The following is a 25,560-nucleotide window of genomic DNA, read 5'->3' on the forward strand; positions in this document are numbered from 1 at the left end:
CGTGGACAGTATAGAGATATGAATGTCTAACCTTTAACATTACAAATCGGGGGAGAAAAAAGGGATAGCCCTTGTGATATTTGTAAAAGATGTGACACAACTAAATACATGGTCTTAACAAACAGTACTACAATGCAATCCAACCTGTCCAATGAATACCGACGCAATACGTCGTCAGTCATGTGCTAGAGGTGATTACGTGTTGATGTTCGCTAGGGGAAGCTAGCTCAAGAAACAAGGCTAGCTCAGCTAGTAGCTAGTCTACCAAACGGTTAATATTATAGCCGTGACATTATTGATAATAGGTTCATATTTGTAAATCAAACAGTCTTTCAATTCGTTTTTCAATATAACGAAATGGGCTTCAGTAAAACATGTTCACTTTGTCTAACTACATAGTCTGCCAGCTTACTAGTACGGTAAGATAACCACTGTCTAGCTAACATTACTAAGATAGCAGCTGAGGCTGTGTTGTTGTAGCAAGCTTCGCGAGGAAGCTAACCGTCTAGTTTGCTAATCGGGTTTGGCTGACAGTACTCATTGTATTGCCAACCAGGATTTCCGAAATCACATGTAATTTATCTGATCAATCGAAATGATCTGAATTGTTTGGGTGTCGGAAAATGCAGCACAGAAAGTAACCCTTTAACTAACTAGGCTTGGCTATATCACACAGAACTATCAGAAAAATAATCTTAAGTAACTATCTGGTCGTCTGGCTATCTATTATCATTAACAGCAAATGTGTACAGTAATGCTACAATACGCTTTTCATTCTTCAGTCCTTCTGCTAAAGGCATAATTAAGGCTACTCGATTTGCTGTAAACTCTTCATAATTGATAGATTATCTGTTATTGGTTGTCTTCCAGTGCCTTGCTATGTTTTCTTTTTCAGGTGGAACAGAATGGAAATGAAAGTTCCCTTCTTACACATTGCTACGCAGAAACACTTATTTTTGACCTAAGCAAGGGACCCTGAACTTGAGAGGACTCGCATTGAGGGGTAGTGTGCCCTTTTGAAGACGCAAAACACATTTTGAAAGAGAACCAAACACAAAAATGTTTGCTAAGCTGAAAAAGAAGATTGCTGAGGAAGCAGCCACAGCTCCCAGGACCGGAGTCCGCATTCCCCGTTCCATCAGCAAAGAGTCGATTACCTCTGTGGGGGCAGATTCTGGAGATGACTTTGTAAGTATCTTTCCCAGCACACTGATGGCTTGAATCATTCAACCAAGCTTTTGTATAGTTTGCAAGAATCTGTTTGGAATATTCAGTAGTTAGTGAAGAAGCAATAGACTAAAATAGCTAATAATAGATGAAATTGGATGTTGCGCCGCCTTCTTCCTACTATAACGGGCCTCCTTTAGTGGTTTCTCCCTGTTTATAGTTGAGATTGTTAGTTTTGGACCGGATATGCAGCCCTGTCTGGGCTTAGCCTATTAGATCCCCCCTCACAACCATGTCAACAATCATAATGAAAATGTAAAAATGCAAGAAATTGCAGTTGAAGTAATATGAGATATTAGGAAGCCGAGTTCCATAATTCTCCCATAGCCATGCAAGAAGAATATTAGGCTAACACGTATGGGTTGTCGTTTTTGGAGTTTGCCAGCCATTGTTATATAGGTGTGTCAACTGGAGATTATCATCAACAAAGCTCAGCCTTTCATTATGCAGAATTCATGTCATAATAGTTGATGAAAATCTCTAATTTATTTGAGAAGCTTAAATTGTATGACCTAGATGTAGCAGTTTAATGTGTAGTCTTGAGTCACGTATACCTGGGTAATCTGAACCCCTGCTCTGGTTTCGTGTACTGCTTATGTTTCTTTCTCGCTTGACAACCCTCTCACGAAAGCTCTAGGCCCAGAAACAAACATGAAATAGACACAGACCTTTTGTTTTATGGAGGGGATAGATGGCTCGGACAATTCCCAGAAGACATATTTAATTTAGTTGTGATTTCAGTGTTTTTTTATTTTTGTTTTCACTAAGAATAGGTCTGCTCATCTTTCGATGGGGAGCCAGGATCAAGTCGCCTGGACAGTTGCTTCTTACCTCTCTCATTTGCACTGGATTGAATTATTTAAGTAATTCACTGACAATACGGCTAGATAATCTGGTAGGCTTAGCCTCATTTTATAAAAATGAAGTTAGGTAGTTTGTGTAGGGCCTTTTTAAATGTAATTTTCAGTGCTGATGGATCTTTTTTTGTACATCTCCCAGGCTTCTGATGGCAGTAGCTCCCGGGATGACCTCTCCTCCCAGATCCTCAGGAGGAACGATCAGATTCGCAAACTGGAGGCCAAGTTATCAGGTAAGACATGTCTGCGTAGGCCGAAGGTGCCCCCGGATGCTGATCTGAGGTCAGTGTAAAGCTATACCTACCAACAGCATGTTAGGATTGTGGGAGGGAGGCTGGTCTTAGTGCTGGTTTCTTCTACTGGTGGTAATTTGGTCAATGACAGTCACATGAACAGCAAACCTTTCTGGTCTTGGTACACAAGTAGGTTTTTGTCCTCGACGTTCACAAAGGTATAATGAAAAGTTGAGAACGTTAAGTAGCTAACTCTCCAGGCTAGCGTAGGCTACATTTTGTCTGTCTTTCCCCAATTGCTCCAAAAGCTCTCCTCCCTTTAAGCTGTTTGGTGTGACTGTGATCCTTGAAAAGGTTAAAGGTAGCACATCCTCATGCAGCCTGATAACCAGGATGGTTTTCTCATGTAAGAAAATCATTTGTCGTCCCCCCCCCCACACCCTCATTTTTTCCCTCGATCACGTTTATCCTGCCTTTTATTTGACACCTCCTCGTTCTCCTTTTACCCTCATTCACCTGTCTTCCTTTCCTGTATGTGTGTGTCCCTGTGTGCTGTCCGTATCCCATCCTCCCTCCTCCCGCCACTAGACTACGCTGAGCAGCTCCGACTCATGCAGAAGACCAAGGACAAGCTTGAAATTGCATTAGAAAAACACCAGGATTGTACGTACCTTTATTATCCTCCCATTTTCCTTCCCCCCCCCCCCCCCCCCCATTTGTTTTGTCTGCTGGCTGAGACAATGGCACCATCCGCGTGTCTCAAAGGGGCTACGGATCGCTACTTCCTCTGTGTTTCCATGTTCCAACACCAGTCACTAATAAAAACTTTTAAAACAGATCCGCTTTTCGCCTACATGCTTGATAAGTGGTTTGTAAGGGGACCTGTTTGTGATGACGTACAATTGACTAGCATGCCAATGTCATGTGTCGTTGAAGTACCTAGGAGCATTTTATGGCAATTAACACATTTTATAGCAATTAACACCTTTTGTAGCAGCACATTTTTCATGAATGTGTAATGATTTCAATATGTGTTCCAACTAACTTTCTACCTGTGTTGGCTATGCTAAATTGCACTGCTTGCCTTTGCTTAAACTTATTTAGCTTGGCTTCAAATAATAATTCTATGTTGAAGTAGGCTCTCACTCTTTCACAGATACAAGACACTAACAAGTAAGATGGTTCTGACTCCTGTAAAAAATATTATGACTGTCTTTTATATTACTCACCAGCATCAATGAGGAAACTACAAGAACAGAATGAATTTCACCAGGCCAGTAGAGCCAAAATGGCGGAGGGAATGGCATTAGCCCTGGAGAAAAAAGATCAGGTTAGCAATGCACTAACTAAAACGTTCTAAAACAAGTATGGCGGGAACCTTTCTTAAATGTTCTTTCCTTGCTTACAGGAATGGATGGAGAGGATGGAAGTGCTGGAGAAGGTACGGTAAACACCTTTATGCCCGTTCACACCAAGGACGAAAACGAGAAATATAACTAACGATATTTACGTCCACATCAACCTTGACTCTCGCTCTTGTCTTCAAATTCCAATGCGCTGGGGCTTTAAATTCGGATGGATTCTGATTGGTTGAGAGTGTTCTATAGTTAGAGCTAATCAGCTGGGGGGGAAACCCTAGCCCTATCGTTTTGAAAGTGATCCCAATTATATCGTTCATCTTTAAAGTTGTTGTTATCGTTGTGGTGTGGACGCTATTGTTTTAAATATAGAACAATTCTTAAAACGGTATCTTTATCATTACAGTTATCGTTCGTTCTTGGTGTAAAGGGGCCTGTCATTCTGTTCACCATGCGCCAAAGTCAGCCAGTTTATTAATTCTTAAATAAGTTTGAACGTATTCCTGACTCTCTTTCCTCAGGAGAAGGCCTCTCTGGCCGGGCGCCTGGACGAGATGATGGAGCAGAGCCTCAGTCTGTTCCAGAAGAGAGACGATCTGGACGAACTGGAGGGCTTCCAGCAGCAGGAACTCGCTAAAGTCAAACACATGGTATGCACAAAAACCCACTGTCGAACTCCTCGCATTAACACACAGGAGGCAGTCATAAGTCTCTCTCTCTCTCTCTCTCTCTCTCTCTCTCTCTCTCTCTCTCTCTCTCTCTCTCTCTCTCTCTCTCTCTCAACCCACTCCACTCCATTCTGTACAGCAGGATTGAGAGGGGCCGGTTGGCATACTCGTCAGAGGGGTTTTACCTGTCCGTTTACATGTCTGTCTAGAGCTGTGGACAGTCTACCTTGGTTACACACTAGAGTGAACCAAAAGTTATCATGTCGCCTCATGAGGTAGTTATGTTGTGTCATGGTGTCTGTTCCTTTAGTTACTGAGAAAGGAGGAGCAGCTCAGCCAACGGGAGAGGGAGCTCCAGCAGAGAGAGGCTGAGCTGAAGACGGCAAAGAGAGCGCTGGCTGAAGCCCAGGAGAAGCTGCACGCTCTGACCGAGGAGCACGAGGAAACGTGCAGGCTTAACACGGAGCTGGAGGCCGAAAGGTAACAACATACCGATGTTCAAGGTCCCTCCAAATGTGTAACACGTTGGAACGTGTTAGATAATGTTATCGTGTGTGTGGTCTTTTCAAGGGAGGACCTCCTGGAGGTCAGAGAGGAGGCTGAGAACAAAATCACAGAACTAGAGGGGAGGGGCCAGCACCTACAGAAGGTCATCCAGCAGGTCTCGAAAGACTTCCAGAAAGTTTGTCCCGGAGCCCACACGCATCTATAAGCACAGAGCCAAAATCATTCAACTTGATGGTGCTGAACATTGTGTGTGTGTTTTCAGTCGCGGAGCTCAGCTACAGCCTTAGAGAGGCGTCTCCACATCCTGCAGGCAGAACACGATGCCCTGAAGCTACACCAACAGAAGGTTGGTGCTCTCCTATACCAACACCCCAAGCTGGGCAGAGCTAGGCCCCACGATTGACTCCCCCCACCATCTTCCTCATTGTCCCCAGGCTGCAGTGACGGAGGAGGATAAGGAGCGCATGCTGTCGGACCTCCAGGAGAAGGTCTCGTCCCTTGAGAGGCGTCTCCAGGGCGACCTGAGCCAGGACGACCACATGCAGGAGCTGCTCAAGGAGGTGCGGAGCCTCGTCACCCTGTGCTGCGTAGTACGGAGGAGACACGGGGGGGGGGGGGGGGGGAGGAGGAGTGTGTATCATTGGATGGCTCACTAAAGCTTCTGTTTTGTGGGGGTGTGTGTGTGTCGTGTAGAAGTGTGCTCTAGAGCAGAGGATGGAGGAGACCCGAGTGGAGCTGTTGGAGGCACGTACCAACCACGCTGACACAGTCAGCTCACTGGAGGCTCAGGTAACCCCCACCCCACCTACCCCTCCCCATCTCTCCCTTTCTCCAGAGCAGCTCCTCTCCTCCTTCCCAGGCAGGGGGGTGGTGGTTCACGCTGCGTTCCTCCTCCTCTGCTCCCTCAGGTGTCCAGGATCAACAACAACGTGGGGGAGCTGCAGACGCTCCTGCGACACAAAGACGACGCGTCCAAGTCCTACCGGGAACGGACAGATGCCCAGGTACCACACTAGGGTCAGAGGGGACGCCCCCGTCACAGACGACAGACAGACAGACAGGCGTCAGTGCAGGCAGCAGGGCAGCAGGCGTCTCACCTGCCGCCCTGTGTCTCCTCCTCTCACAGATAGCCGGCCTGGAACAGCAGGCACTGGAGTGCAACGAGAGGCTCAAGAGCTCCGATCAGCAGATCGGCGACAAGCAAGCACGTCTGGACAAACTGGTAGATTCTCGCTTTATTCTGGACAGCGTGTTTGTTCACGGCGCTCGGAGGCGGGATGTAGCGTTAGCTTGGCAAGAGGGTGCTCTTTTTCCCATCTGTCACTATAGAGACGGGTGCAGTGAGTTTGTCGAAGCTGACCTGTCCCCTCTGTGTGTCTGTGTGTGTGTGTGTGTGTGCTCACAGCAGGCGGAGTGGAGTGCGGAGCGGGAGAGCCTGCAGCAGCAGGTGTCTGCAGAGCTGCAGCAGGTGTCTGCAGAGCTGCAGCAGGGCCGGGAGGCTGCAGAAATGCTGCAGGAGCAGCTCTCCGCTCTGCAGGCTCAGAGAGACGCGGAGCTCTCCTCTGCCCAGAGCAGGATCGTGAGTCACCGATCTTATCAAAGCTTGGCTAGCGTCTTGACGCACTTTAACCTGTCTGTGGGCAGATGGGAGGCCTTTGGGTTGCTTAGCTGCTAGTAAAACAAATAGTTAATATGGCATGTGTTTTATCACACAATGTTCTTGGGTGACCCATTATCACATGCTACGTATGCTACTACAGGTTACCACATATATAGACTATTGGTCTTTTGGACTGTGGCCCTATCCTTTCTATCTAATACACTGTCATGTCTCAGTTGCCTCTCTCTCTCCCTTCATCCATCCTCATAACCCTCTTGTCTCCCCTGTGTGTGTGAGTCTAGAGTGAGTTGGAGCTGGAGAAGTCCTCCCTTCTCCGGGCGAGCGAGGAGGCCGACGCCACCCTGAGGAGGCAGACAGACGAGCTGGAGCAGGCCAGGGTCAGAGCCCTCCTCCTGGTTCACATCACACTGATGGCACTTCCTGTTCCACCACCATCACTGACATGACACCCAGAGCTAGCTTGGAGCTCAGTACTGGGGGGGGGGATAGATACAGCTCAGTGGTCGAGCATTTGACTGGAGGTCACGAGGTCGCAGGTTCAAATCCCCACCTGCGTGTCACTTCGGATAAGTGTTTGCTGAGTAAACACTTCACATGAACTTAGAGTGCAGCAGCCCAGGTCCAAATAAGAGGTGTGATGTGTGTCCTCTCTCTCCCCCTTTCTCTCTCCCCCCCCCCCCCTCTCTCTCTCTCCCCCTTTCTCTCTCCTGTCCCCCCTCTCTCCTGTCCCCAGGCGGAGCTGGGCAGCAGACAGACAGTGAGCGTGGAGATCGCCAAGGCTCTAGAGGACACCAGGAGACAGAAGGAGGAGCTCCAGCTGCAGGTCGTTAAGCACCGACATGCATGCCACCCAGAAGTCTCTCTCACGCTCTTATTAAATCACACTATCCCTTTTGTTTATGACCAATGGAAAAAGATGTCAACGATGTGGAAGGCTTACTAAATCTAATTTTTCTTCTTCTCCTGTGCCCGGTTTCTAGGTAGGGGAGATGACTGCCTCTCTTCAGACCACAGAACAGGAGCTGAAGCAAGTCAATGAGCAGCTGCAACAGAAAGAGGAAGAACTCCAAATGCTCCGCAATGGTGAACAAACGCCAGCGCCAATCTCAGCTCAATGACTCCCTCTGTACCGTGACATGACTACAACCTGAGTTGAAGAGGTCGACCAGGAGGAGCCGATCAGTGCTGTCACTTGACAGGTTTTGTGTTTGTGTGTGTTGTGCAGATCTCCAGTCAGCCCAGAGCTCTTTGTCCCGAGTCCAGGAGGAGAGGGAGAGTGTGCGGGTGCAGGCGGAGGAGAGGGAGGTGGAGAAGGACAGCCAGCTGGCTGGTCTGAGGCACCAGGTCCTCACCCAGACCCTGCAGCTGGACTCCTGCCAGTCACGGGTCAGAACACACACACTGGGGAGAGGGGAGGGGCAGACTCGGATCTGTGGTTAACCCACTTCAATACTTTTGATAAAAATAAAAAAAACTTTTACATTTGTCCTGTCAGAAACAGTAGAGTTGGGGTCTGCATTTCATCTGAGTGTACATGGCTGTGTGTGTGTGGCCCAGGTATCTGACCTGGAGGTGGAAGTGGACTCCCTGACTGGGCAGCTGCAGGCTCCGGATGTTTCTGAGCCCGACCAAAACGGGGCGGTTACTGTGGACGACCTGGACCACATGCAGAAGGTCAACAAAGACCTGGAACAGCAACTCGGCGAGAAGAACAAGGTCAGGGGCGTACGCCGTGGTTCACAACAGACACATTTGGAACGGAATCAATGGAGTGACAGTTTACGGTCAAGTGATGGTGCTGATTGTACTTTTTATTACTTTATAGACCATAAAGCAGCTGCAGCAGAGGCTAGCAGAACTGAAGAGGACCTTGCAGAAGGAGCTGGTGAGGTCTAGTAACACTGCTGTCTACGTGCAGAGCGAGGTAGGCTCTCTTTTGGCAGTGTGCAATGTTTTATTGTTATGTGTGTTTGTGGTGCAGAAGCTCAAACCTGATCCAGAGACTGAGGGAAAGGAAAAGGCCCAGGAGGGACGGGGAGATAGGCTGGAGAGGGCCTGCCAGGAGCCCCTATCATCCTCCACCCCAGGCCTGTCCCTGGGCCCAGGCCTGACCACTTCCAACACCACTGTCACCAACACCTCAGACCTCAACGACTCCAGGGAGATCAACTTCGAGTACCTCAAACACGTGGTCCTCAAGTTCATGTCGTCCAGAGAGGCGGAGGTGAGAGGCGACCAGGACGGTAGCAGGGCCCATGTTTTAACGCAACGCCCGTCTAAGCTTTGCACTCTTCTTCTCTTGTCAGGCGTTTCAGCTCATCAGAGCCGTGTCGGTGCTGTTGAACTTTACTCGTGAGGAGGAGGACATGCTCAAACAGACTCTGGAATACAAGGTTGGTTTTCCCTCCCAAACCCGAGTTTCTCTGCTGCAGTAGAGATGGCTTTGTCGAAATGTATGGTAGCTCAAGCAAGTGTGTGTGTTTAACATTTACACAAGTCATTATCTTAATGTATGTGCCCCCTTCATATCTTAAATGTGCTGGCTGGGCATCTCATGGCCCATTTATTAGATGGACATACATTGCAACATGAATTATGTTTGCTCTGTTTCCATAGCCATATTTATACAGTGATTTAATTAATGTTTTGAAATAGCTGACTCTCTTATTGTCTTTCAGATGTCCTGGTTTGGATCCAAGCCATCTCCAAAGGGCAGTGTTCGACCATCCATTTCAGGAGCACCTGCTCACTGGACCTAAGGGGGGAGAGGAGGCTAGAGACATGGAAAGGAAGGACAAAGACAAGTTCACCTACAACATGTCCTCCTTGCATGTCTACCATCACTGTGGCAACTAAAGAAGGCACCACCCAAGCTTTAAAACTGTCTCTGACACAGACTCCGATGTAGCTCTGTAACCTTTCCTCGAAGGACTGCTCTTTAACCGAGAAGGGCTTTGAAAGAACTCTGTATGGCTTGATTCTGACAACTGAAAGTCTTGCTTTTTAGTCATTTTTACTTTTCAAGGGGATTTTAGGAATTCGTTAAAGGCAGACTTGACTTTCACTCACTTATGTTAACCTGGAGTGTAACCTACTTTTTGCCTGAAATGAGGCACTGACGAGTTCTCCTCTGCTATAGACACGGTGCTGGTGTGTGTCAATATCCTGCTCTGCTGTTACCATGGTGAGAGAGCTCCATCAGACTGCCATGGCTCTGTGTCAAACATGGGGCCTGACAGAATTGACGGTTTCTCCCTTCGTGTTTTCCACTGTCTTTTGATTTCTTTGTCTTTCGTTTGGACATCAGAAAATGGTACTTACTGCCAATGACTTCCTGTGGTATGTGGTTGAGAAAGGGATTTGTGAATGATGAGAGCATGATGATAACCTTATAGATGCTTCAATTCATCCTCTCTATATCTGAATGGCAATGTCCCTGCTTTCTGAAGGATCTAACTGTCTATCATATGATATTGTCATGAATATATCGATATTATTTCAGAGGGCTGGTATATGATAATGAATCAGTTTAACAGGGTGCTTGGGAAATCCTTTATCTGAGCGGGTTAGAACTATATTTTCTTTATCAATAAGGAATATAGTTTAAAGAGGAGATGGGTAATCATTTTAATATAATGTTGAAGTAAATAATAATTGAAAGTTATCAAAATGAGAATGATTGGACATGCTCTACCTTTACCTGCCTTGTGTTTGTGTAAATTACGGTACATTCCATATGTCTATTTATATATGAAAACTGTACATATGCATTGAGAACTTTATAAATCAGTAGATGTAAATTATTTGGTTTGACCCATGACAGTATTTTTTTCATCATGTACCTCTTTATTGTTCCATACCTGGCCTGTTGCTCTGTTTTCACTTTCTGTTGGTACATGTTCCTTACTTAGGTCTTCTCTTTTTGAGCTAACAATTAAGACCATTAATCAGCTGGTGACAAAACATCTAGGGAATATGCATGCCTTATACTTGACTGCATATTTGCACGTCCAGTTTGGCCACAACCACAGTGTTGACTATTCTAGTAAGAGACAGAAACAATCAAGAAATCTGGATCCTATGTGTTTTCATCAGCAAAGGGTAAATCATGTAAATGAAAGAAGAAAAGCATTTTGTCCATTATACTGTCAAGGCATCTCCACTGTATGGATGTTTTTTTCAAGGTCAATATACAGCCATGAAGTGAAGGACTACAAGCGTTATTGTAATTGTGTTGCAGCTACCGTCATTCAGGTCATGTGGGCTATTTAGTGGAAACAACATAAGTTGTGCAGTCTGTGAAACTAAAAATAACGTTATTCTTTTGAAGGCTTGAATAGACAATTTTGGCTTCACACCAGTACAGTCACAGTACAATACTATACCATATTATATATATATAATATATATATAATATATACCATATTTTAGTTTTTAAAAGAGCCACCACTACAGACTATTGTCTTCATTGACTGTTTTCGATTACTGACAATAAATCAAGACATTGTAAAATTGGATTCCTTTCTTTCATTACTTTATTGATTCAACCAAGGGGCGATTTTAGACTCTTTTTAGGGGTGCTCAATCACACCTACATTTAATCTCAATACCCCTAAATCGAAAAATGTTTTTTTCCTAAAATCATTTTTTGTTCTGTAACGTTGGAGTTTGCGAACTTATGTTAGTGACAGATGACAAACAATTTTGGTTCAAAGGGCACAGTTTAATATCATGTGTCCCCGTGCTCTAGGTTGTAACGTTGGTAGCCCGCTTCGCGCCAGTAAAACCACATTTTAAGAAGTTGGCTACGTAGTAATTTCATGGAGCATATTATGAACACAAGTTGAAACGTAAGCAACTAAAATTGCTCAATGTTCTGACAGAGAACGTTGTGTCAAATTGTCTGTGGTTTAGATAGTGTCTGGTTCTAGTTCTATCATAGTGTTATTAGTGTTAACGTCGTCAGTTGACGTTGTTTGTAAACTAGCTACATCAGAGATTAACTAACGTTAGTTATCTGAAAACGTTAGAGCTACGTTAGAGATATCTCGCTATAGCTCTCACTCAGCGTGAAGTACTAGCGTTGATGTAGCCTACTTCATTATTTTAGTTAAAGTAGTTACAATGTTTCTAATGCTGATAGAATTGGTCTTCAGGAAATACATTTATGGACAGTGAATGGCATGGAAACAAACCCTCACTCATTGGAAATGTCTGTTTTTCCGTAGGCCTGTCTATGCATATACGATTTTTAAAAGAGCCAGGTTCAGGTGAGGGTAAGGAAACCGCATTACCACACAGCAACCCTACATTATATTAGAATACTGTTATGCATTGATATGGATCAATTTATACCTTTTATCAAATTATACTCTTGTTTGGTTAAGTTTGACTTTTGGTTTACAGCATTGAGGGATGAGAGGGAGAAGAGTATGGAGGACCAAACCTGCCATATTTACAAATGAATGAATGAATAAATAAATGTCCACATCCATGCATTTAGACAGAAATAAACGAATATATGTATTAATTAATGCACAATTGTCAATCAATAGTTACATATATTTTACATTTATGTATGTATTTATTTTTGTATTCATTTATTTATTGATTGATTGATTGATTGATTTATTTATTCATTCATTTATTCGTTTATTTATTCATTTATTCATTCATTCATTGTTCCCAATATGATAATGAGAGGAGGCCAGTAGGCGTGGAAACTGACGTTCAGACATTGCAATCAATCCAGAGCCATAGATTCAATCTAGCTAACGCCTGGGACACACTATATTCGTTTATTTCTGTCTAAATGCATGGATGTGGACATTTATTCATTCATTTGTAAATATGGCAGGTTTGGTCCTCCATAGAAGAGAGCTGGATGGAGTCAGCACAGAGATGAGAGACAGAAACAGAGACAGAGACAGAGAGAGCAAGAACCAGGTGACAAAGTGGACAGGTAATCAAGACCACGTAGATGCTATGTGTTTTTTCCTAGGTGACAAAGCTTAATTCTCCCAGAGAAGTAGAAGGAATTATCCGCAGAGATATTTTAAACCAAAAGGGTTAAGAGGGTTGTGACTGTATGCTGGGATTGGTTTTGAGGTGAGTTGAGCCAATGTCAAAACAATATTAATTTAATATTAATTTATTGTTAAATAGTTGTATTAATAAATACAGAGAATTATCCAGTGAAATTCGTGATTTAGCAGGTGGTTTAACATTTTTGTAAGATACTATCCGTGAGTCATTCTCATTAGGGGCCGAGCATCCCTAAAGGTCTGATCCTAGAATCGCCCCTGGGTAATAATAAAACGAGAAGATTTACATGATTTTTTTTTACATTTCAACGACATCCAGCTGGTGGCAGTATGGGTGTTTCTGTGCATTTGAACTGATGAAGAAGAGCTCCGGAAGTTACAATTCGTGAACACGCGGTCGTCCGGTCTTTCCAGCAGGGCAGCGTCAAGGAACATGGTGAGAAAGAAATTGTCGCAACAAATCTATCGAATTGTTTCGTGTTTCTATCATAATTTGTCGGACTTTCTTTATTAATTTATGAATAAAGATCTTATGTACCTATTGATGCGTGTGTGTGTCGACAAGGACCCGTAGATTAGAGGCAATTAACATTAATCGCACGCTTTATATCACAACATACCCGTGGCATGCAGCGCAACTATCTAGCTAGCTAGTGGCGTTAGCATTCCGCTAGTAAGCTAGCTAACCAATTGGTAAAAATTAAGATCTACGTCCCTGTAAACGATTCGAAATTAATATTTTATGGTTTAAAATGTATTGAGTCATTTGGTGCACGATCAGTTAGTGTGTTTACGGGTGTCATTCTTTTGCCAAGATTAGTTCCGCTGTGAGACGAGCCAAGGCCGAGATGGCTTAGCTAGCTAGTCAGAAGATACTACCAAACGCTAGACTGTCTAAACTTGTACCAATTTCGTTCTGTTACTGTCCATAAATAGGTTTTGAACCGTCATCCGTTCTGGTTAAGTACAGTACTTACGTTTTTAACTCGGTTATTTAGTGCAACGTTGGGTTAGCCTAGTGGCTACTATGCAATGGGCAGATGACACATAATTAGACTAGACTAGCTGTATAGATTTGTCATTTTCTTTCTCTCATTCACAGGCGAAAATCAAGGCAAGAGATCTGCGGGGCAAGAAGAAGGAGGAACTCCTCAAGCAGCTGGATGATCTGAAGAACGAGCTGTCCCAGCTCCGCGTAGCCAAGGTTACTGGTGGAGCTGCCTCTAAGCTTTCCAAGATGTAAGTTGGATAATTTCCACACTAGGTCTGTATTGGCTGACTTTTCTACCACCTTACATGTGTCCATGGCTATGCATCAAATGTTGTTCAAAAGGTGGCTTACCATTTTTGTTTCTTAGTTCTCAACCAACTTTCTTACTATTCATAGCTGCGTTGTCCGCAAGTCCATCGCCAGGGTCCTCACTGTCATCAACCAGACACAGAAGGAGAACCTCAGGAAGTTCTACAAGGTGAGGACTTGTGACACAATTATAGCCTTGTGTTAAAATGGCAGGCTGTAAATTAGAAGCAAATATTTTCAGCCTGTATAACATTTTCTGAATGTTGATATATCTAACTGGATTCTTTTTTTTGTCTTTCAGGGCAAGAAGTACAAGCCCCTGGACCTGAGGCCCAGGAAGACCAGGGCTATCCGCCGCAGGCTCAACAAGCATGAGGAAAGTCTGAAGACCAAGAAACAGCAGAGGAAGGACCTCCTGTACTCTGTTCGCAAATTTGCTGTCAAAGCCTAAAAGGGTGTTTCTATTGTTAAAATAAATCCAGGAAAAGGAGCTGACGTTGTCCGTCTTGTTTTATTAGATTTGTTTAAGCGTGAATAAACATCTGTCTACTTATGATTTGTGTTCAGATTCAAATGGTACTAATCTTTTGAATTAGAATTAGCATTTCAAGTTCACACATGCAAGGAATTTCCTGTGGCAGGAACGTGCATACAATCAACATATACGGATCTTTAATCTGTTTGAAAAAGATGACATGATGTGGTTATAAAGTATTAGCGACCCAACCCCTCCATACCTGAGCTTGACTGGAGATTCTCTTTAGGATTGATCTGTCTGAATCTTGATATTACAGTTATCTGACCTAAAGTCAAGAAACTTCCAGTGAAGTCTACATGAATGAATGTAGTTGACAGGTTTAATGTCGTCTGAGGAGTCGGATCAGTTATTGTGCTCATGTCTGAACAGTAATTCTACACTTAATGGAGAATGTAGCTTTTCATGAGTTTCAACAAGTAGATAAATGAATACTGTTCATGGATGTTGTCAAGATAAGAGCCTCCGTTAGCTGAATGCAGTTACCAGGTGTTCCACAAGGGGGCAACATATCCCTTATAAGATTTTTCCAAACTCCGGTCATAAGGCTAATGCAGGGGTAATTTAATTAAACCATATTTTGTTGGGCAACAAATACAGTACCATGAATCATATCGTCATACTCAGTCGACTCAGCCCCAATGTTGTGATAGGTGGTATTCAAGTTGAAATAAAGGTTTTTGGATCTATGAATTGGCCCTGCGTGTTTTGTTGATAACTAGTAAAGTACATCTCTAGACATGGGTTTACACTTCACGCTCGTCACCTCTTCTCAATAGATGGGGTTTGTTTCTCCTCGTCTGTGGTGGTTGCGTGACTGAATGTTGTTCACCGACTCCCTGTTTTCACACAAAAACTGGAAGAGAATCCAGTACACTGTAATTCCCTGTTGGTGTTTTATTTTCCCTGGCATGCGTTTGTATTTACCCAGGTCTCCTGTTTCAGTTCTGTCCTCTGCACCATCAGTGCCATGTTATTGCTCCTGTGACTGAGTGGGTCTGGACAATTCAAGAAACCTCATCACAATATGAACACAATCCCCTCTTGGTTGTGGTCTGTTTGTGCTCTGATGATATCTTCTAGGGTAACACACATCAGTCCTGTTCGCCTGGAGCCAGCAGGCCGTGTTCACGTGTTTACATGCTTTGTCGTAAGGCCACTGACATCTTCACTCAGAGAGACCAATGCAAATATTTTCTTTCTGTGAACTGGAAGTAAAATCACAATATCCTTTTATCCTTTGGATCTAGTCCTGCGATATTTAATTTGTCCCCCGAACGCCACTCGTCTTGGGTGTTGCGGTCTGGGATCTGAGAGCTTCTCAGCGAAGCACCCGTTAGGGGTTCTACCCTAAGGGTAGATGGCTATCTCAACAGACGAACCATCCAGGGATCAAATGTGAAAGGCAGGATCATGTTTGATTAGTTCTGTATTTACCCAAGCAGTCTTGCAGGACACACACGCTCTTAACCTCCCAAGGGCCATGGAAGCCCCACACAAGTGTCTTGGTCGTTTTTATTTGGGGGATTCTATCCGGGCCCTGCTTGAAAGACGCATGGTGCCTCACAGATGTGGGGGGCCTCCCTTTATGAACAGCTGCAGGCGTTATCAGGAGAGGGTTGCATATCTTCCCCTGCTCCATGTCACGTCCATGGGGACCTGGTTTCAGGGCTGGGAGGCAGGCTCGGTCGCCTGTGATTTCCTGTAACCCGTGGTTTCCACTGGGGTCCAGAGACCGGACTTCCTCTTCTGAGTCTTGCGGTCTGATGTCATCCGAGGGGTCCTGCGGCGCAGAGAGGAACGCAGGGTCTTGCATTTGGAGGGTCTCTGCTGGTTCTTGTGGACTCGTGTGGCTTGAAAGGTCCTGGGTCCTGGGCCTTTCTGAGATGATCTGTGCATCGATACCATCTGCGCCGTGTTGGAGACTAATGTCTTCTTGAATAGGCCTGTTGTTCAAACATGCATATGATGGTGATTACATGGAAATGCACAACAGTTGTTGTGCAACTTGAATGCAAACACGTTCAATGTCATTTTCGTTGACAGTTCAGCAGAGGGTTTCACACAGCGATGCCCACAGGTCTTATTTAAGCAGTGGCTGGTATTGTTTGTGCTCCAGATTCCACGAGACCTGATAAACAGTTTGCGCTCTCACATGTGGCTCCTTGCCTGCATGTTTCTGTCTAACATTTATGTCTCCCCACCCAGCCTCTGACATCACTTGTGAGGCCTATTTCAGTGCTCTGTTATGCCTGGAGGAGAAGGCAAAACCAAACATGATATTTAAGATATGATCTGAGGGACAGGGTATTATACCAACGCATATGGTGGGACTGCTGTGCAAAACTCTCTGCTCAACCCCCGTAACACCAGGCCCCCAAACTCCATACCCCGAGTTCTCACTGCCCGTGTCCTCCTCCTCTTCACAGCGTGATGAAGGGAGGTAGAGGTGCAGCATCGGAGTGGAGATGCCTCTCCTCGCGTCCACCTGCTGTCCATGAATGGTGTCACACGCAACTTTGCAAGGTCTCCTGGGACACGCTGAAAAAAAACAAACAGGATTCCGAGCCAGGCATTCTGAGGTCGAGGGAAGGGGGGGGGGGGGTTTGGAAGTGTCAACAGTCCCATTTGTCTCCAAGCTGCAGATAATATTTGTTCTTTGGCGGAGATCCCAAATTAAACATCTTGAAATTAGCATGGTCAGTGTCTGCAAGGATGAGCACGGCTGATTGGCTGAACCAGGAATTCATGCACACGCACCCCCCCTCCCCCAACCCTCCAGCCCTCCACCCCTACACACACACGCACACACACGCTGCTCCTTAGCAAACAGGGAATTTCATGCGAGGGGACTAATAACAATTGTTTTTCTTTGCAACCACAAACAGTCCCAGCTGTTTGCCTTGAGTCGGGGAGAGGAAAAGTAATATTGTATCGATGTTGTTTGGTTGTGCTTTATGGGGGATTAGCTTGGCAGATGGAAGCTGGTGTGTGCTCTGCTCCGCCTGGCTTCGAGAGAGCTCGGATCAAAGGGGCTTTTAAGTGGGCAGAGCTGGAAGTAAACAGCAGCTTCAGTCACCCATTATGGCAGGCCTGTGTACACATTAGCACCAGATGCTTCACCGGTTAGGTTAGCCACTCAAGCAGCAGCAATTAGACCGGGATTTGGGGGTTGACATGTTACCCACAAACCTGGCACACCTTCCAAGTTCGCTTTTCAGATCGATGGTGGTGGGCCCGTGTGTGTGGAGATCAAAATAATAGCAGTGTTCGCACGACTCTGATCTGAGGCCTCCCTTACCTACTGGGTTCCTGATTGGAGCTCCCTGGTTGGGTTCCCTTGATCGGCCCCTCCCCACTGGTGCGGTGACGGGCCTTCGGGGTATGGAGCCGAGCGCCTTCCCTCCTCTGGTCTCTTCCAGCTTCACGTGAGCACTGCTCAGCGGCCGTCCGCCCCCGCCCTCTCTCCCTCCTCCCGCCCCTCCGCTCCTCCGGGGCACCAGTCTGGGAGTCAGTCCCCTGGCGCTGGGGGGCCGCTGCTGCAGAGTGCAGCCTCGCCCTTGTGCTGGGAGGACACAACGGGAGACAAGAAGGAGGCCCGCTGTAAAATCACTGTACTAGATCAGATTAATTTTTTTTTGATCAAATTACGCAAGGTCTGTGCATGCTGGTCAAGGCACGATTGCAGCAGAATGTTTTGGTAGGCAGGAGATAGATAGATAAATATTAGCTTCAACTATAACTTAATCGATGCCAGAGGGGGGAAATTTCAAGTGATGCTAAGTGGTGTGATTGAGTGACTAGAGTGGTGGTTACCATAGAGACACCTGTAGACATCGTGGGAGCAGGGCTCAGATGAGGCTCCGAGGGACCCTCTCTGGTCGAAGGCTGTTGCCCTCGGTAACCACTCGGGGTATCCTCTGTTGACGTTGAGACATCTATACTGAGACACGCCTCCACCTCCACTTGATGGAAACCAGCTTCTGTATTCGCTGACATCCATTGATGAGACGCAACGGCTCGTCCCTTGTGTCCAGACACCTGTGGCTGGTCTAAGATGGGACACTCTTTGGTGATGACGCTCAACCATCTGCAGAGAAGGAGTTGGGTCAGGGCACTGGCCATTCGGTACACATCCAGAACGTCTGGCTCAGTGATGTAACCATGTTCTTGATTTTGATGATGGTGATTGGCAATGCATAGCTACGTAGTGATGAAAATGTTTTTTCGTACGGACCAACGGAACTGTGAGTTAGGCGGGAGCTATCATCATTAGTCTTTCATTAGGGTGTCATGCCATGAGAGCTGTGTTTGTTTTCTCTCCTCGCAAACCTCATGACTCACATTCAGCTCTGACATATGCCAATGGAATGCCATATGATTGAATGAACCATAAACATTCAAAAGAGGAATGAAATCAAAGCAAGCTCTCACGGTTCAGACCAGGAAGGGAAAAAAGGAATAGGAATACAAATCCTATTTACTGTATTTGTGCATCAATGGAAAAATCAGGCAAAGGGCAAACACCTGTGCTAACACTGACATTTGATATATTATCACTTAAACATATCAGCGGTATAAGGGGAAACGAGGTACACTGGGAGCCATTTTGGACTTTGACCTGTGTTCCCTGGTTCCCATTTAGTGGTTGAGAAAGAGCGTAGGCAGTAATCAGAACTCTTACAAACTGTAGGATAAATGTTTATCTGAGTGGTTTGGGGAAGATGATAAGCAACTCTGTTTTCAGTTTACACACCAGGCACTGATTACAGGATGTGAATGACTGTCATTCTGATCACAGGGCTGGTGGTGTGAATCTAACTGTGTGGTGATGTCCCCAAGTAGGAGGGCTAGTTTAACCTTTTACCAATTCAACTCCAACAATTGGAATCCAAATACTTTCAACTCTAACCTAGTAATCCAATCTTCAACCCAAGACATTAGAGTGAAAATAGACGGCTTGTAATTCTGGACTTGATTCAGTAACGATATTTAACTTAAATGCTTTGGGAAAGCAGCCTGTCTCACAACAATCTAACAGGAAGCAGATGCATGTGTGTTTCTCACACAAGCCTTCAGGGACATTGTTGACACACGCCTTTCCACATTTCTATTATTATTGTCAAATTTTCCAAACAATCCTTACCTGCTGTCTAATGAGGTCCAGGGTTTTGACCAACTGCCAAAAGGGAGAGGAGTTGTGAAATTGAGTGACAGCCCATTTGAATGTCTCGGAATCTCCACACACAAGCGTTTACTAGTTAGCTATGTTGCCAGGGGCAATGTGAGCTAGGCTGTGGGATTTGTTTGTGGTTAGTCAGTGGCTAAATGACAGCATTGTCATGGTGACAAAAAACAATGTTTGTTTAACATCACGGCCGATAATCTACCAAACTGTTTAGGCGACATGGTGAGTTGAGAATGCACTCGGCTAAACCAAACCACCTGTAAAACCGCAAGGGCCTTTCAGCTTCTATGCTGTTCTGATATTTATATGAGTACATGAGTACCTATCCATCTATCTAGTCATCAATCAACATTACTTGGTGGATTTAGGATGCTTAGGTGGTGCTTTTATCACGGTGCCATACGTAATGAATGGAGGGTCGGCAGATGGAGAAGGAATTCATGGATCTGGACTTTGTCTGTCTCCACTTACCCCAACCGCTGGCCCGGTTCCAGCAGAGAAGGTTTAGTGGCCTGGAGCTCGGATAGTCTGGTTTCACTTACACACTTGTCGCTTCTCATGTCTCTGCGTCTTTGACGGTTGCCAGGTGATGACTGCCATTAAACGGAACAGAAGCTGGAACCTGAACAGTGAAGCACACTCACCTCTGTCTGTCTGGGCACCGTGACCTGCTAACAGCGAGGCAACTAAAGCAGTCAAGGTGTCTTTGCTTTTACAGGGTAAACACGCCCCGTCTCTCCCAAAAAGTCAAGTGTTTTACAGTTGACAATTTGGATGTTAAGTGTGCTTGGGAGCTTAGAGTTGGGAAACATTTTTTGTGAAAGAAAATCATTTTTTTGTGATATATTGCAGGTGAAATATTTCTATCCATTCATTTTCCTGGGCGACAGAATCCGGGCAGATGTGTCTCCCCCTCAAATATTTTGACTGCATCCACCCATAGTAAAACTGACAGCAAATAAAGAATCTTAGCTCACCCAGAGAGCATTTTAAGTTAAAAACCTGTTTGCTTTGTATTTATTTCACTTCAGTGCTCCCTAGAGTCGTTCAAAGGGGATTGCCCCTAGTTAATAATCTGGAATATGATCAAAGTTGGGTATTCCCTGTTGTCTAGTCAGACACCAGCAATGTGTGTGTGCTCTCACAGTCCAAGACAAGCTACCTCACCATCCTCAGGGAGCTATCACCAAGGATACTGGAAGGACTTTCTACATGGCTTACAAAAATATAGGTCTGTGATACAATGCCTTATATGAATTTCCTGTCAACTGCTGTTATTGTGACATTTTCACAGGAGGAGCTTTGACATCTCTCAGCTAGATGAGATGGTTCATTAAAAATGAAAGATTTTTCTATGTTTCCAACCATTAATTTCCTTGACATACATTTGTTTTGGGGCTGTATTCAATATTCTAAGAATCAAATAACAATGGGACTTCAGGCATTAGGTCACTAAATCCCAATAAAATCATCACAATGGCCTCATCTTGGTGTTTGTCCACATTGCCAATGTCCTTCCCAAGTTGCCCATTCTGATTAATCACCCACTGTGTAAACCCGTGTGGTAATCAGATCCTTGATGTGTTTATGTGGAAATGAATAGACATAGGAGCATTGTGGTCATTTCCCCCACAGCATCCGCCTGTTCTCTCCTCGAGGCCCATTAACTGGGAACCCGTTCCAGAGATGTCCCGCTTCTCTCGCTGTGGGGCTTTCCCAGTCGGAGACCGTGAGGTCCGATGATGACGTGCTCTGGGCTGGGCCTGTTCTCTGTGGGGAGTCTGGTGATGAGCTGTGCCTCTCTCCGATCTCCAGCGTGTTGATGAGGTGTTTCATAACATCTTATGCTCTGAACCTGAACTGCCCCAGAGTTTCGGAGAGAGAGAGAATTTCTCACACACGTTTACTGTTACACTCCCAGGTTAAAGCCTGTGTGGTTTTTGGAGAATGCATCAACAGCAAGCAGTCAGTGGAGCGTCCTGGGGGACTGGGAGGTCGTGGACGTGATGAGAGAGAGTTAAGGCACGGTCCATCTGCTACAGAGCACTTGTCAAACGGGGGGCACATGGTCTGGGTGGGAATGTGAGGAGTGGTTGTGGTCTTGAGTTATTTGCCGTCTTCCGCCTGGGCTGACCAGTACATCCTGAGACACGACGGGTGGAGATGGTATCAGCGTGCTTCCACAGATGACAAATGGAACAGGTGGACATTTCAGCGGATGTCTGTCAGCATACATTGTGGGTGTAGAACTGCCGTTAGATACTCACTGTTCTGGAATGGTGAAGTGGAAGCCCAACTCACAACTGCCAAAAAAGTAATCTTGAAGAAAATGGATAAGGATTGGGGGCTCTGAGAAAATAACCTTTCACTTAGTAAAATTCCATGTCCAAAAACAGCTTTTCAAAGGTCAATTCTAATAGGAAACCAGAGGCCAAATGATTTGACAGTGAGCCAATGGCCAGCGGTAGGAACACCAGAGCAGTTTGTTTAACTTGAGAGGAATTCACAGTTAAACCTCAATGTGATCCAAAAGAAATAAACAAATGTTCCTCAAATCCAATCATATCCTTTGAGAGTGGCAACAGCAAAGAAATATGGGTTCCGGTAACATTCAAGAAAACATGCACGCACAAGCACGTTCACACTCGATGCCATCCAACACAAACAAATACACGCTGCCCCCTGGACCACAAGAGTTGTGGCAAAAGTTTCAATGTGACAGTACTGAAGACAAAATGGAAGCATTCACACGCAAACACACAGGAAAAAATTGAACAATAGACTGTTATTAAGAGCAAAGCCATAACTTGGCATAGTGTAGACCACCCTGGCAGTCATTGTGTGATGGGAAAACAATGGCAGATCAAATACCCCTGCTATGTCAGCTGTTCCCTTGCCATTCCATTCCCTCCCCATCCTTCAGATCTTATCACGCTGGCACATTACTCCCCTTTCACAAAGGATCATTAAACAATTCCTAAAAAGGCCTTTTATATCACAATGTCCACGTTGGTGGTTCATCCTATAAGCTGTCTGTTCCCCTTTCACCTGCTGTAAATTTGGTGAGATAAAGCAAGCATCCATGATGCATAACCTATATTTAACCTCAACAAGGACGTGAGTCTATCAAATCTCTCTCCAAAAATGTCACAGTTGCCACTGTTGCTGCCTCTGTGGTATGTTTACAGGGAGGGGCTGATAGGGTGTCAAAGAATCTCTAGGAAAGTAACTGTGAAAAAGGATCCTTTTTACTGTTTATAGAGGTCATCTGGCCTTTTCTCACCTAATTGTTGACCCATTTGTAGGGTCATTAACATGGTAGAGTTATTACTTGAGTGAAATCTAAACATTCCCAGAAATCTCTCCACGTCTGCAATTGTAACAGTCTTTCATCGCATGGTTGTGATTGAGTTTTAAACATCTGTGAATATGTAATCATGGACCTCCCGATACTAGGAATGTAAGGTAATGCAATCAGACATGGTTTTCATTCACCATGTAAAGGACAGGGTTCACGCATGATCACTCATCATTTATACATCGGCACTCCCTCAGGTCGTCGTACAGTATTCCTTCTATCATAGGTGTAGGAGTGAGAAGAAGGGAGGGGGGGGGGGGTTAGGGAGCAGCTGGTGTACGTTAGTGGTGTGGGTGGTGGAGATGTGGCAGTGTGGATGTCTCCCCGTTAACACAGAGCTGCAGGGTGGAGGGGGGTCCAGACCAGGTGGCCATTTGCCCCTAATTAAGCTCGGTGTCACTAAGAGAGAATCCAGATGTCTCCTCGAAATGGGTCTCCAGTGTTGAACTGGGAAAAGTGTCTCCCACTCAGGGCACCCCCAGTGCAGAGCTGCGCGAATTCCCTCATTTTTACGTTGTGTTTCCTAAAAGGTTTTGAAAAAACGTTGTTTTTCTTTAAAAAAACGATACATGATGAAATGCTTCGTAGCTTGTGAGTCTCCTCTCCCCGATCGGCAAGAAGGATCTGGTGTCATTGGACCTGCTCGCGTTCTACCAGCTGCCCAGACTCTCTGGCTCGGCCTCGCTCTCTCAGTCTGTTCCCTGGCCCTCACCCCACACACACACACACCGTCCAAGTGAGCTCATTGTCCCGTTCTCCTTTCCTGGCGGCGTGCCTGCGTCTTTCGACGGTCCTTTGTCCCCAGAACATGTAGGATCACGCACCACTGGACACCCTTCTGCTTTATGCGAAAAGACGGAATGTGAAAAGAGACATTCCCCTTAGATGTTGAATAAAAATAAAATAATACGGTGATATGGTTTGAAAGCACTTGTGGGGGGTTAGGTCAACATTGCTCTAGATTCTCTTGGGATTTACAAAGTTGCCACTGCATCGCTGTAAATTTATCTTGAGAGGACTTCAAATGATCTCCTGCGTTCCTCAGACATGTAATAGGCCAAGCACGGCTTTGCCATTGAGATTCTTCTGCAGACGATTCAATATTCAGAGATCTTGCCATTTCCTTCATAAGATAGCCTAGACAATTCCTCAGAAAGAATGTTTTGGAATGTATTCCTGCTTTCATGCTCGCTTGCTTCTCTCTCTGTTTTACAAGTGAAATGAAGATCGGGTCTGCCAACATCTGCTCAGCACAAGCATCCAGTAAATTCACTTTTATATTAGACTTTTTTCATCATTCAGGGTGCTGGGCTGCACCACATGCTCCCCATCTCTAAGGACAACAGGAGATAGATATTGGATTATTTTCAGGATATCGTTGGCCTGGCCACCCTTGCGGGTGAAATCACCTCTACGCCGGAAGTCTGGTCTTCAGTCATCTTGTTCCTCTCCTCTCCCGGAAGAATTATGACTTGCCTTTTATCACCTTGGTTTATGGAGGTAGTCTTTTTGAGCTATGGTCGCAGGGCAGCCGAGGATGCATACTAGGTTTGGTATTTGTGAACTGTGACTGGATTCGAGGATAGGAGAGTTGACAGTTGTATGACGTAGCCTCTGAAAGTTCTGTAGATTGCTTACTGTTAATTAGTCTCAGATGGGCACAAACCCTGTTTTATTTCCTTTCATATTTAATTTTTATGAGCTTGTTGACTGTAGAAAATATTACCATATTGATAACAGACCCCTGACGTCACTTAACATGCCATTTACTTTTGGAACAACATCTGAGAGAGTTGTGCGATTAATCATTCAACATGCGCATACCCTTCAAAGGCAAATTGAATGTCCAGTCTAAACCTGATATCTTGTTTCACAACATCACAGGTCACCTGCCTTGTCAGTTCCCAGCTCAGCATTCACCATCGTGGTAATTTGACATCTGTGAGAGCCTTTACATCCCACAGTATTAGGCAATTAATATTCGACATGCCCGGATGCCTGAAACTCCAGGCATTAGCGATAATAAAAACCCAGTCTCATCCCTTCCAGTGGAGAAACTGAATCTGTGCTACCAGTGAGTCCTGGTGTGTGCAGGCCAGAGGGGATTACATGGAGGCTTTCCACAGCTTCACTGCTGTGAAATTGATTCGGGAGCAGTTGGACCCAATGCATCACGCCTGGTGTGAAAAGCCTGCCTGGCTATGTGTCTCCTATAGATGGATTAGATCGGATTGAGTTACAGCATCAAATGTCATTTGATCCATACATCTACATCCTCAGCAGGGAGAGGCATATCTTTGTGAATCCCAATTTTGGCTGTGTGGCGTTGTTGCTATGGATGCAGAGGTCACCACATGCACATGCATCCCACGTAGCTGAGCTTCTCCTTTACGGCGCTCTGCAGTTAGTTAACTGCAGGTCATGCTCAGCCCCTGGAGGGAGCGTGTATATTGTTCCTGCAGGGATTAGCTGGGAGGTGGAGCAGCCATGTGACTCATAACGCTCCCCTCTCTAATGGGAGACAGGCTCCCCTCTGCTGCTGGCTCTCACCAGAGTCCCTGCTCCCTCAAGGTGCTTCCAGGACTCACTGTGGCGACCCAATAGGAATATGCATCCTCTGGAACAAACGGAACAAGCCGTGTGTTCCAACTTGGTATTGGAACA

General features: G+C 45.3%; 2 protein-coding genes and 1 long non-coding RNA gene across 6 annotated transcripts; all 3 read left to right on the forward strand.

The window, feature by feature from the left end:
* The first annotated feature begins 190 nt into the window (after positions 1-190).
* golga1 (golgin A1) lies at positions 191-10,980 on the forward strand. Of its 3 annotated transcripts, XM_062454388.1 has the most exons (24): positions 191-419; positions 896-1,188; positions 2,227-2,317; positions 2,906-2,980; positions 3,550-3,647; positions 3,726-3,758; positions 4,197-4,325; positions 4,654-4,823; positions 4,914-5,025; positions 5,113-5,196; positions 5,285-5,410; positions 5,544-5,639; positions 5,759-5,854; positions 5,977-6,072; positions 6,256-6,429; positions 6,753-6,848; positions 7,205-7,294; positions 7,452-7,554; positions 7,697-7,857; positions 8,029-8,187; positions 8,297-8,356; positions 8,453-8,695; positions 8,778-8,864; positions 9,150-10,980. In XM_062454388.1, the coding sequence occupies exons 2-24, from the start codon at positions 1,060-1,062 to the stop codon at positions 9,228-9,230; spliced, it is 2,589 nt and encodes an 862-aa protein (XP_062310372.1). In that variant the 5' UTR covers positions 191-419; positions 896-1,059; the 3' UTR covers positions 9,231-10,980. The 3 variants fall into 3 exon arrangements, with proteins under 3 accessions (XP_062310372.1, XP_062310373.1, XP_062310374.1); XM_062454389.1 differs by lacking the exon at positions 2,906-2,980; XM_062454390.1 differs by lacking the exons at positions 191-419; positions 896-1,188; positions 2,227-2,317; ... (1 more) ...; positions 3,550-3,647; positions 3,726-3,758 and adding an exon at positions 3,928-4,063.
* Positions 10,981-11,173: 193 nt separating this feature from the next.
* Positions 11,174-11,898, forward strand: LOC134015282 (uncharacterized). Of its 2 annotated transcripts, none has more exons than XR_009929091.1 (3): positions 11,174-11,321; positions 11,700-11,741; positions 11,859-11,898. It is a non-coding gene; the product is annotated as an uncharacterized LOC134015282 (long non-coding RNA). The 2 variants fall into 2 exon arrangements; XR_009929090.1 differs by having other exon boundaries at positions 11,878-11,898.
* Positions 11,899-12,822: 924 nt separating this feature from the next.
* rpl35 (ribosomal protein L35) lies at positions 12,823-14,305 on the forward strand. The gene is made up of 4 exons (XM_062454707.1): positions 12,823-12,951; positions 13,618-13,754; positions 13,903-13,984; positions 14,117-14,305. The coding sequence occupies exons 1-4, from the start codon at positions 12,949-12,951 to the stop codon at positions 14,264-14,266; spliced, it is 372 nt and encodes a 123-aa protein (XP_062310691.1). The 5' UTR covers positions 12,823-12,948; the 3' UTR covers positions 14,267-14,305.
* Positions 14,306-25,560: the final 11,255 nt, after the last annotated feature.

Source organism: Osmerus eperlanus, chromosome 28 (assembly GCF_963692335.1).
Source record: "Osmerus eperlanus chromosome 28, fOsmEpe2.1, whole genome shotgun sequence".
Lineage (NCBI taxonomy): Eukaryota > Metazoa > Chordata > Actinopteri > Osmeriformes > Osmeridae > Osmerus > Osmerus eperlanus.